This window comes from Mytilus galloprovincialis, chromosome 9 (assembly GCF_965363235.1).
Source record: "Mytilus galloprovincialis chromosome 9, xbMytGall1.hap1.1, whole genome shotgun sequence".
In the NCBI taxonomy this organism is placed as follows: Eukaryota; Metazoa; Mollusca; class Bivalvia; order Mytilida; family Mytilidae; genus Mytilus; species Mytilus galloprovincialis.
This window is the reverse complement of record NC_134846.1, coordinates 92,119,781-92,132,757: the sequence shown is the minus strand read 5'-3', so window position 1 is coordinate 92,132,757 and position 12,977 is coordinate 92,119,781. Positions and strand designations below refer to the sequence as shown.

The 12,977-nt window shown below is 33.1% G+C and overlaps 1 protein-coding gene across 1 annotated transcript; it reads right to left on the bottom strand.

Moving 5' to 3' along the window:
• Window positions 1-2,723: 2,723 nt before the first annotated feature.
• Window positions 2,724-4,026, bottom strand: LOC143046878 (putative inhibitor of apoptosis). Its single transcript, XM_076219938.1, has 4 exons — window positions 3,826-4,026; window positions 3,540-3,738; window positions 3,336-3,407; window positions 2,724-2,920 (listed from the first exon to the last, which is right to left on the bottom strand). Exons 1-4 carry the CDS (start codon window positions 4,024-4,026, stop codon window positions 2,724-2,726), a joined length of 669 nt encoding a protein of 222 aa, XP_076076053.1.
• Between the last annotated feature and the right edge of the window lie 8,951 nt (window positions 4,027-12,977).

Here is a 12,977-nt window from a genome sequence, read left to right as displayed (position 1 = left end):
TTTCGTGTAATTCAAGTTCACCCTTTTCTCCATAGTAATCGGTAATGAACTGAAGTCCATCAAGCCCCCTCTCTACAATTAAAATCGGTACGTGAATGGAACTATCTATTTCTTCATGCATATCATTCATAAAATCGATGCATGTTTTCATCTTAGAAGAAATGTCATTATAAATGTCATACAGCTTTACGTAAGTAGGTTTATCATCGGGTGAAAATATGTTAATTTCACTGTCATCTTTTTGACATGCCATAGTTGTAAACAACCCACCAGTTTCCAAACCACCGTTTTGAATTTCTTCAATTAACTCTGATTTACCAGTGCTGTCTGGTCCATCAATGTTAATAATCAAGACGTCGTGATTCTCATTGATATTACTAGACTCTTCGTCATCTCTTTCTATAGGTATTTCGGGTTCGAAATGTTTATTGACTATTTTGTTTACCTCTGGAGTTGTCATCTTATTTCGAAACCATAAACCAGGACACCACGTAATTTTTTCATTTTCTCCCAGTTGTACCACACTCTGAACTGGCATTTTTAATGTATTGTATGTTGACTGTTCGGGGTGAATATGATTTTTTTTGTAACTGTACATTAAGTATAAATAGGAAAAAAAATCGTATACCATTATATAAAACAATTTTATTGTTAGAGAAATAATACAATGATGAAACAATTTTATTGTTTAGAACGAATTGTTTTTTTTATATGCGACTATCTCCCTGTTTTCTTCCATGTGTCAGCTCATAGTAATAACAGTACAAAAATTCTGTCATGCTTCTCGTTAACACGCTTCTAACACAAGGTCCTCTTAGTTTTCTCTTTCTCTTTTGGTATTTATCCTTTTGCTTTCTAAACCGTAATATTGTGTTACTAATCTTTTGTCTGGCGGCACCATAACTCTTGGTAACATCATTGAGTTTAGTACATTTTTTTATGTAGGGGTGGTCATAGTTTAATCGGTAATGTTCTTCTTCTTCTTCAACGTGAAGTGGAACGGTGTCATCACACGAAAACGGTGCTCTCAATAAAATTGTTTCGTCTGCAGGAATGAAACGCCCAATTCGTAGATTACCCAGAAAATCCGTTTCGCCGGAAGAGAAATCATATTCTTCATTCTCATTCATAAACTGTATTCCATCCACGCCCTTTTCGACTATCAACACACATACGTGTTTGTCGTTTCCATTACGTACTTCTTGTTCGTCTATTGCCTGTAAAAGTTTAATGTAGTGAGCTGTTACTTCGGAAGTTTCTTCGTATATGCAATATTGTCGTTGATAAGAACTGCATAGGTTTCTGTCTAGTAAATTAACCTTAAAGTCACTCCCAGGTGGCGCATCTCTAGTTTCAAACGGAAGTCTATGAACAGGAAAATCGTTCAATCGTTCATTGTTTATATGTTGAAAAATGGTAGTAACTTGTAAAGACGGACATAGGTCTGTCGTGTGCAAATACTTCATGAGCTTCGTTTTGCCCGATCCAGATGGTCCGTCAATTGAAATAACTAAGACATTGCGTTCCCAATTTATGTTTGTAATAACGTCCTTTTTGTAATACTCAATGTTTTCGAAATACTCGTCCCATGTTTTTGCCTCTTGATTCTGAGGAACCGATGTAGTTTTAAGCAAATCCAAATGTGAAATAGTATCAACAAACACCTGACGGTGATGTGCTTTTAGTAAGTAAGGCGGATAAGGCATCTTTTTTCTGTCTGCTATTATGTACATCCTTATATAATATATATAATATTTTTTAACAAAAACAATATTATTGTTGGTTTAAACGTTCAGTTACGTGACCTGCTAAAAATTGTGGTGGTAACGTTTTCCATCCGATCAACTCTTCCTTACTTATATGAATGGTTTTAACAAATTCAAGCGTGACATATATTGGTAATTGTTCTAGTCTATCCAATATATCATCAATGCTGTATTGTTTCTTCACAATTAGTGGATTATCTGGTAAATTCTCTAGTATATCAAATAGATCCTGATTGACGACGTAAATGTTCATTTGATTATAAATGAACAATAATGTTTTTTCATAGAAAACGTTATAAGTGGTGAGACGAGTATCATCTACCGAAATATTCTGGTGAAGGCGATCAAACTCATTCTTTTCCTCTGATGTCAATTCGCATAAACTAAAGTCATGATTCGTCAGAGACATTTTTTGTAATAGATTAATCACCTTTAAAAACTCATTAATCATTTTTTCGTGCTTATCAGATGACGGACAGGCTTCTAAATTATATGTAGCCAGATATAATTCCCTCTTCAAGTTTTGTTTCATCTCTTGTTTCGTAAAGGCATTGTAATATCCTCTAGCTTTAAGAGCTTTTACCCATTTTGAGGTCATTTTTATGTTTAATTTATTTTTTCCCGTATATGAATTATATTATATTGAATTGTTTAAAATAAACAATAATATTGTTTCAACAATAAAAATGTGTAATATTGTTTCGACAATAAAAGGTGATTATTTATTGTTTCAACAATAAAATGAGACGTAATATTGTTGAAACAATAAAATATAATTTAACTTATAAAATTAAAAAACAGAGGTGTTTAATTTATTTTTTTAATTATAACAATACATAAAATATATTACAACATGTATTATTTAACAAAAATATAAAAATAACAACAGAAAGTCCATTATAAGACCTTGGATAAATAACAAGAAGCATTTGCTTTATAAGAGTCACTGAAAGTAACTTATGCAAGATAAGTTTTTACTGTTCCTTTCACAAACGTCCGGCATAAGGGACATCTCCTCATGGCAGGAGCGCATTCAGCACAACACGCAATATGTCCGCATGGCAGAAATGCAATGGATGCCTCTCGATCTAAACACACTTTACAGCGTCGCAGGTCCTTCAAGTGTCTATTTTCCTCTAACAGAGTTTCTGTATCTGAAATAAGAAAATTAGAGTTTCTGTATTTATGTTTAATTGCTTAGTTCATACTATCTTAGCCAAGGAAAGTCAGTTCTAATGTCAAATTGCAATATCAAATAAATATAAAGCATACCTTCAAGTAAACTCTCTCCAACTTCTGTGTTGTCTAAGCCAGTACTCAGTGTAACGGTACTATCTGATTTGTGGTCACCTGCCGGGTTCGTGTTATTTTCGTGTTGGGTCACGTCTGATTTGGCTTCTTTCTGTTGAGGATAAACTGTGTTTTTGGTTTTTTCGTGTTGGGTCACGTCTGATTTGGCTTCTTTCTGTTGGGGATAAACTGTGTTTGTGGTCACGTCTGATTTGGCACCTTTCTGTTGAGGATAAACTGTGTTTGTTTTTTCGTGTTGGGTCACGTCTGATTTGGCACCTTTCTGTTGAGGATGCGCGTCATCCTCTAGTAAAATGTACATAATGTCTACTGCTGATATGCTATTCATATCTGAAAATATTAAGAAATATAATATGGTATTGCATTCTTAATGCGTGTAATCCTAGAGAAAAAAAAGCACTAAATTGATTTTTATTAATACAACTGCACTGCAAAAATGTTTGTCTTTTAACATATCATTACCTTTGTCTGAAGTTGATAGCTGCTGAAAAGCATCTATAACTTGTTGATTTGTATATCCCATTTCAATGACACTTCTAGCTGCAACAGTTTGTAATTGCCCATGTATTATGTTTCTCTGTATTATACTGTTATTCAAGGAAGGCGTTTCATTTCTCGGCTTTGTCTCTGGTGTATTTGTTGCATTGGGTTCTTGGTCATCCTGAAACAGAAATCATGATTTAATTTAACATGCATTAGACCCGTAATGGCTTTTTATTGCTTGACAATGTTATAACATTTTACTTACTAGTTCCTTCTTGTGTTTTTTCTGAACAGCGTCGATGAAATTTTCTCCTTTATTTTGAATAAGAAAAATACATTTCGGAAACCATCGTGCATGTTCAACCCATGGATCATCACCTGGTTCCCAGTTTCTTAAACCTCCTCCACAAAAAAAGCATCTTGCGTAATCACTGTAACCAGCATACATAAAACCACCCATGGCCATCTCGCTTGGTGTTTGGTCTAAATATGATGGCCATCCGTCAAATGAACTGATTCTAGCAGGCAAGGAGGCATATTTTGGATACTTAGGCTTTTCCAGGCATATTCCAAGTGATTCAAATTCGGTGTTATGTTGACATGACATTTTTTATGTTTGAATTTTTTTCCGTGTCTGTATCAATTATATTAATAATTATTGTTTCAAACAATAATATTGATGAAACAATATTACGTTCTCATTTTATTGTCGAAACAATAAAAACCAAACTTTTTATTGTCGAAACAATATTACACATTTTATTGTCGAAACAATAAAATGTAATTTAAAACAATATTACACATTTTATTGCTGAAACAATATTATTGTTTGTTTCAAACAATTCAGTATAACTGATTATAAAAGAAAAAAAGAATCAATATAATTCATATACGAAAAAAAATCAAACATAAAAATGGAATCAAAATGGGTAGAAGCTCTTAAAGCTAGAGGATATAACAATGCCTTTATTACGAAACCAGAGATGAAACAAAGCTTGAAGAGGGAATTATTTCTGGCTAAATATAAAGTGGAAGCAGGTCCGGCATCTAATGAAAAAATGATTAATGAGTTTTCGAAGGTGATTAATCTATTGCAAAACATGTCTCTGACGAATAATGACTTTAGTTTATGTGAATTGACATCAGAGGAAAAGAAAGAGTTTGACCAGAAGATTTCGGTAGATGATACTATCACCACTTATAACGTTTTCTTTGAAAACAAATTATTGTTCATTTATAATGAACAGAACATTTACGTCGTCAATCAGGATCTATTTGATATACTAGAGAAGAGACCGAATAACCCACCACCACTACCACCAAAAGTGGAGATTGAAACCGAAGTGGAGATTGAAACCGAAGTGGAGATTGAAACCGAAACTGAGGAAATACCAGTATTTTTCATACGTGCTGACACTACTCATATAAAACAATCAATTTTAAGCGTTCCAATACTTCCTTTGATTCCATACATGGAATTACTGACATCGTTTTATAAGTAATGAAGATTAATAAATCACGTAACTGAACGTTTAAATCAGCAATAATATTGTTTTTTTAAAATAACTTTAAATGTGTTAACATTTTTTTAATTATATACAATATATTCTGACAGCCAAACGAAAATGTGCACATTATTAGGGTATGCGTTGAGAGATCTGTTCACCGATATGCTAAAAAATGAAAAACAAACTGGTGATGGAAATCCAAAACTTATTATTACAATGACAAAGTTGCTTAACAGAATAAGCGAGACATTTAAATTACCAGAAAATGATCAGGAAATATTAATGGAACAAGACGACGACGACAATGATGATGATGATCTCTATAATGTGTTTAATGGAAAAGACCTGTTGCTTTCCTTTGATACCAAGAACATTTTCATAGTAAATGAAAATTTAATTAAACAGAACAACCATAAGTTTTTTAAAATTGACATTTATTGTAATGACTGTGTTCATTAAAAAAATTGCAATAACACCAATAATAATTGTTATTATTTCACACATCGCACCATGGATATGGACATTTGATATGACCGGGATACTTCTTAGGATTATTTCTGGATCTGAATTCCTTACCGAACCGGTTTATCATCAGTCGAACCTCGTTGAATTTTTCTTCCCGTTCTTTATACCATCTGACTTTGTGGCACTCCTCGACATAATCATGTGGTGCCATATTGTAATGCTCCCAAATATCTTCAATTCTTGTTTTGGACACTGAATCGTTTGCTTTTTTAACGCTTTCTTCCATAGGTACATCTAATAAAATTTTTTTATCTGAAGGGATTCCCGAATAATTCTGTTGGTCGATTAGGTGATTCATTTCATCTACGGTTAACATTTTGTTTCGTTCATCGAGATTAGTAAGAAAAGTTGAACCTTCTGTGCCTCGTTCTACGACTAAGATTAGAAGGTGGTTCGGTTTCGAAACGTAATCATTAATTTCGTTCAAAACATTGATTGCCTTAGCCATGTTTTGTGACATATTTTCGTATATGCCAAATTGTCTGTTTAAAGCGTTGCATTGTAGTAAGTTAATCGAAGTTTCAGAAAAAGTTCCCGGTAGATCTTTAGTTGGATAATCTAACCAGCTAGCAATGTCTTCCCTTTGAAAAATAATGGTTGTGTTATCGGGGGGTGAGATTTGACTTAAATAATTAATCAAATCCGTTTTACCCGCACCGACCGCCCCTTCTATTCCAATGACCAATACATTTTTTTGCTGATTTGCGTTTCCTTGTACTATAATTTTTTCGTTATTATTGTTTAGCTTTTCAATGAACGAACCAAGCTTTTCGCTGGATACTAGGGTGAATGCCATTTTTTTAATAATAAAAATAAATGTTTATTTAGGCTCATTTTATACTACACATTTTAAGGAAACAATTTTATTGTTCTAATTTAATTGCTATAATTCGTATATTTTTTTCTTTTTACTACAGTCACAGCAAAAAACACACATTAAATGCCCAAACATGGATCCACAGCAAGAACAGAATAGTATCATTACAACGAATGATGCTAACACTAATATGATGTAAATTAAATACGTAGCTAAAAAATTGGCACCTAATTGTTTCAGTATACCAGTAATTTCTTCTATCACTTTATTCGTGTCAAGCGTTAACATCTCTCTTGTCCTTTTTTTTCCTTTCTTTCCGTTCCTTTACTTTTTTTTCTTTTTTATCCTTTATTCTAATTTCTTTATCTTTTATTCTCTTTTCCTTGATACTCTTCTTTATTTTATTTTCTTTTTCCGGTGGTTCCTTCTTTTCTTTTATTATCTTCTCCTCCTCCTCTTCCGTCGGTTTGACAGATTTTTTTTTATTGCATTTATTCGGAAAAAGCGTCAATTTATAGGCACGTAATAATTTATAACAGTCTGGAAACAATTTCTTTCCTCCGTGTTTTTTCAACAATTTATACAGATCCACTACCAGACGCTTCCCCGTTTTACCGTATACGGTTTTAGTGGGTGCTAGAATTAAAACGTCTAGGAAACTGAAAGCACCACGTCCCTTCCACAGACGAGGTGTTAGAATACCCACGGCCGTATCATCAAATAGAGAAGCGATTGTAGTTAACAATTCTCGATCGTCTACAACCGGGGGAGGATCGATAAACCGGTTTTTTCTCGTTTTAATACTGGTACTTTTAATGGCTGCACACTCTTTAAATCTATAACACATTGGTGCTAAAGTTTTCTTATCGTTTTGAGCAATGATGTATCGATCAATCCATAAATACTTTGTGAAAATGTTTACCAGATTAGATTTTAATTTTTTATCGTTATCACCTCCTTGTCCATCGATATCGTATTCATGAAGGTACATCATTTTAAGTATGCCCATTAAGGGTCCGTTTAATATTAGACGTAAATACGATTCTACATTGTACACAATCTCCTGCAAGTCATCTATTCGTTCACAATGCGGAAAAATGTGTTTCTTAAGAAATTTCATGTTATCTATCATCGAGTGTGTTTTGTGAATACGCGTTAACACCGTTTCGCGATGAATGATATTATCTCTAGATTTGGTAGTTTGAACTTCATCTACTACTTCAATCGCGGGAAAGCTCTGGATCTTAAAGCAATTCACTTCCTTTAACAACTTAGTCCTGTAATGGTGTACGTTCATGACGCCGACATGTAATCCATGAATATATCCGCATTGATTACTAATGAAAAGTTTTGCTTTACTGTTGGCGAAATCGCATTCATTTTTAATTTTATCATGAACAGTTAATAACTTACAACGGATAAAAAATTCCTCACCTTGACAGTTCAAATTAAACTTTACCCAGTTGAATCGTTCCTTCTTTATTTCTTTATAGTACGAACATGTCATTGTTTTATGCGTACTAATGAATCTCGCTAGAGGTTTGTAGATGATTTTTTCCTTTTTAATGTCTCCTACGATGAGTAGATTAGCGTGTAAAACAATACCAGTGTAAATGGAAAAAACCCGTTCGGCCTTGTTATCTAAATCAAAATTAATGTCGAGGTGTTTTTTAACTTTCTCTTTGTATTTAGCGTATGTATAATTAGGTTTTGTAAATAACGGTTTACCACCTTCATCATTATCGAAGCATATTTTGTTTTTCGTCCCTTTTACAATACGTCTTATTGCCAGTTCCACATCGTTCATTTGTTTGAATACGTTATTTACTCGTGGGGTCTGTTTTGGTTTAACTTTATCAACTGTGTATTCCCCCAAATCCAAACACATTGATTCTTTTCCCATTTTAATCATATAAACGTTATATACTGCAGCGAAATTTCCTAACATACACTTGGACGAAGAATGAGTCGATTCCACGTATCCCATGGTGTAATGTTCGTAACTTCTTGTTATTTTTATGTGGGATCTGAAACTCGTCATTAATTGGCATTCTAACATTATCCTCATGTAAGTGGAGACCTCATCAAACAAAGTAAACAATATTCTGTTTTGGGTAGTTGTAAATTTTTTATCGCGACATTGCTTTAAGGCGTAAAAAATCGTGGCATTGTGAGACTGCAACTGACTGTTACCTTGATACTGAGCCTTGAGTATATTAAATTCAAGCACGTTCGGGTCCGGTTTTGACGCTACCACCTTCAAATTTAAAATACCGTATATCGCCATGTTGGTAAACTGTTGAAAGTATTCATTATTTTTATAATCGTCGCAAAAATATAAAATATGCATGGGTGGTATGCTTAACGCATAACAAGCACCTAAAATGTCTCTGATTGTAATCATTCCATATTTTGGAGCATCTCGTATTAAAATTAACAGGGAAGATAATACAGTATGCGCTATTTTGTTTTTTCCCACGGTATCTATTGTGCATTGATATCCCCGTCCACCAAAAAATGCACGGTTCAAGTCGTCGTACCAATAACACGCATATGAGCTTTTCAATTCAGAGGTAATAAATTTACAAATTTCCGTTTCTCCATTTGAGATGAGAATCATGGTGATTGATTTATTTCTTTATGAAATTTAATTAGTTTTATTTTAAGGTATATATTTTTTGGCGAAACAATAAAATTACTTGGCTTATTTGGCAAAATAATTTTATTGTTTCACTTTAAAAAGTGCGTGGGCAGTAGATGAATATTTAAGAGATGTTTATTATAAAAAAAATCATTTGAGAAATAAATCAGACACAATCTATAAAAAAAATGGCCACTCATACCGAATGGATTAGCAAAATCTTGGATATATACAAGGCACATGTCGAGTCTTATAAAGGGATTAAAGTCGACATCTTGAAGATGTTAGACGAAGGAATAGCCAAAACATCTGTACATAAAAAATTAATGCTACCAGTAAAGAAGTATACTAAAGAAGAGAAGAAGAAGATCAACATGGAGGTGTGTATTCACGCAAGGATCGTAAATAGCAACGAACTCTATCTTCCTCTGTTTAAAAATATCAGACAGATTATTAATTTGGTAGTCAATAATGACGATCTATCATTTAAGAAAACAGATAAATTTAATGCTAAGGATGTATATTACGAGGATAAGATTTGGTTTGTCCTAGGAGACGATTGGATAGATATAAAGAATGCTGATTTGCATGACAAGCTATGGCATCGATATAATGAAAGTAAAATCGAACAGGTCAGAAACGATTTAATTATGACTTTTGCAGCAATGGATAAGGAACTGGATGAAGATGAACAGAAAATTGATGAACAGAAAACGGATGATCAGAAAATTGATGAACAGAAAACGGATCAGAAAACTGATGAAAATGATGATGAACAGAAAGAAGATGAAGAAGAGAAAACCGATGAAGAAGAGAAAACCGATGAAGAAGAGAAAACCGATGAAGAAGAGAAAACCGATGAAGAAGAGAAAACCGATGAAGAAGAGAAAACCGATGAAGAAGAGAAAACCGATGAAGAAGAGAAAACCGATGAAGATGATGATGAACAGAAAGAAGATGATGATGAACAGAAAGAAGATGATGATGAACAGAAAGAAGATGAAGATGAATAGAAACTGATGATAGTTTAAATTAAGTGGGGGAGTGGTAATTGATGAGGAATCATATAGTATTAAACCGAAAAATTTCACTCACACACAGTGGTATGAACAAAATTTGATGTAATGGAAAGAATTGTATGAACAAAATTTGATGGTTTTTTTTTGAAATAAAAACATAATAATTTAAAAAATTTTTTATTTATTTTCTTGATAGATCAAGAAAAATTCTTCATGTAGTTCAAGTAAAAATGGATCGTAATCTCCTGCTAACTCTGCCTTCTTACATCTTTTGGAGTAAAGTCCTCTTGCAAACTCCATCTCCTTTTTAAAACTATAATCTCTCAGCATCGCGATGGCTCTCTTGTTACCTTTGTTTCTAATCAAGAACCCATCCATTTGAACTGAATATGGAGGATTTAATGCCGATAAATCCCATTCGCCGGGAGGTAGCGAACCACCCATCAATACTATGTATCGTCTAAATGATTTTTTTGCTTGTTCCTTAGTAAGTTTGTTTGACATTACAGATTTGTAAAGCATGGACGCAAAAGTTGTTACATTTAATAACACCTCTGAATCTCCTAACGGTCCCTTGATAATATCCATTAACTCAGTGATGGAGTATGGTATTTTACTGGGTCGTGGTTTGTCCGAACTGTTCACCGAAAACGTGTCTCCCAATTCCCCCCACGATTCTATATTATGATGATTGATATGATATAAATACAGTTGTCTGAATTTTCTATGTGCAATGTCCATTTTACGGGCAGTGATTCTGTGTTTACTAGCATCGGGTGACTCGAATCGAGTTTTTCCATTTATATCACATTTTTCCGTGTTGATGGGTGTTTTACGTCTAGTTCTCAACGAACTTGCTTCCTCTTTTTCGTAGTAAGAAGATCCATCCACTGTGATTTCTTTTGGATACATCTCGTGAAGACTTATGTCCAAAACGTTATTCAAATCTTTTGTGTGAATTATGGTTTCATTTGACATGCGGTAACATATGTCATCAGTCTCTTCACAAAAAATAGGAATGGGAGTTCTGGAATGTCTAAATGACATTGTCACATGATGTTTGTACGCAGCAGAGGTATCAAAAATAACATGGCACGTTACACATTTGTAACCTTTTTTAATATGCGGTAGGGTTGAATTATAATCTATGAAGGTATCCCATTTTGCATATGTTGCAGTTCCTATTTTTTCATAATCTTGAATTTTCGTATCAGCCGAACAGAATTTTTTTGGATCTCCCTTTTGTTTGTGTCCTAAAATATCCTCTCCCGTTGATGGTTCTCTGGTAATTTCGGAAGGTTCGACAAATCTGCCTTCACAGTTGGGACAAATGAATCCAGTTTTGGTTTCCGTGGGATATACAATAGAAAACCTTTGTAGACCGTCTACAATCTTATCGTAATGATTTTTCCAATCTACCGTGGGTGTCGGTATTGGTAATATATTAATTATATGCGCCATTTGGAATAATTTCACATTTTTTGTTTTATATACATAAAATAAATATTTTTAACTGTTCCTAATTTAATCGTTGTTGTCTGACGGGTGTTCCACCATAATCTCCACCAATGCGGCGTTTTATTTTATTATTAGGCACCCATATTTGTGTTAAGTGATGATTTATGTGCATAAGATAGTATTGACGGAATAAGGAATCTTGCCTTTCCAGTTCCTTTTTGCTCTTCCTTAAATATTTGGCCGAAGGTGATTCATACCACTTTTCATCATTAATTATTATGCTTTCAGTATTAACATTATCATATGTCTTTACTCGTTTTTCTTTTGCCCCTTTACGTTCGTAATAAACGTCTTGCATCAGCTTCTCGTCGGACCTTCTAATTTTAATTTTCTCAGAGTATATTTTATGATTATATATATTATGTAAATACTGAAGATCGGTGTCTTGTAACGTCGGGAGATTCGGATGATATGTCATGATATATATGATTTCACCTGGTCTATCCTCATCTATAGTTGGTAATGGTACATACTGAGATTTTACCGATGCCATAATGTGTTGTACGTAAGTGTCTTCATCGATAAATTTTTTTGAACATATAGAACACCAATATACGTTAGAATCGTCGTTCTCATCATCCTCATCATCATCATCTTCAACAGTTGATGGGAATCGTTTTTCTTTTAATTTTTCGTATATCTTAAGAGATACGGTTCCTTTGTCGGCAGAACAAATACTATTAGGTTTATGGTAATTTTTGTGAATTAAAATATCATCATAAAAAAAATCATATCCGGTGATATTTGACGGAGGAGGAAAATATCCCGAACAGTTACCACATTTAAAATACTTTATTTTCTCTCCACCTAATAATAATAAACTTTTTTCGTGATAGGGTAAATGTTCTACCACGCTTTTATATCTAGCGTACCAGGATGCTTCCATTATTATATATGTTATGGTATTAGAAATTATATTATAAATGACTAACAAATATTTGCATGTAATTTTTTTTAATGATTAAAAAATAAGCATAATAATACAAATACAAAAAAAACGAAAGACAACATCGGGTAGTATCCTTTTTTTTACACACACAACTCGCATACTTCGCTTGGATTACAAAAAAAAGCAATTTATACAATATTCCATCATCCTAACCAAAAAAAAGCAAATTAAAAAAATTATACAATATTCCATCATCCTAACCAAAAAAAAGCAAATTAAAAAAATTTTTTCATTATATACAATATTCCATCCTCCTAACAATTTTTTTATCATATTGACCACAAGAATTAATAGAAATATGAGAGCATGTTTGATTAAATCCATTTTTGTCAATGAAAGAAGTACTTTTTTGATTCATGTTATTACCGCATACATCATCGTATCGGCCATTACCCATTAAAGGAGATTCAGTCCTACAGATCCAACAATTGATATTTTCG

What these genes read in the sequence shown, in the direction of transcription:
- LOC143046878 (XM_076219938.1), bottom strand. Translation starts at nt 4,026, where the DNA reads ATGGCCATGGGTGGTTTTATGTATGCTGGTTACAGTGATTACGCAAGA. An exon ending in AAAAACACAAGAAGGAACTA is followed by an intron (nt 3,739 to 3,825) that starts GTAAGTAAAATG and finishes TTTCTGTTTCAG; the next exon opens with GATGACCAAGAACCCAATGC. An exon ending in GCTATCAACTTCAGACAAAG is followed by an intron (nt 3,408 to 3,539) that starts GTAATGATATGT and finishes TAATATTTTCAG; the next exon opens with ATATGAATAGCATATCAGCA.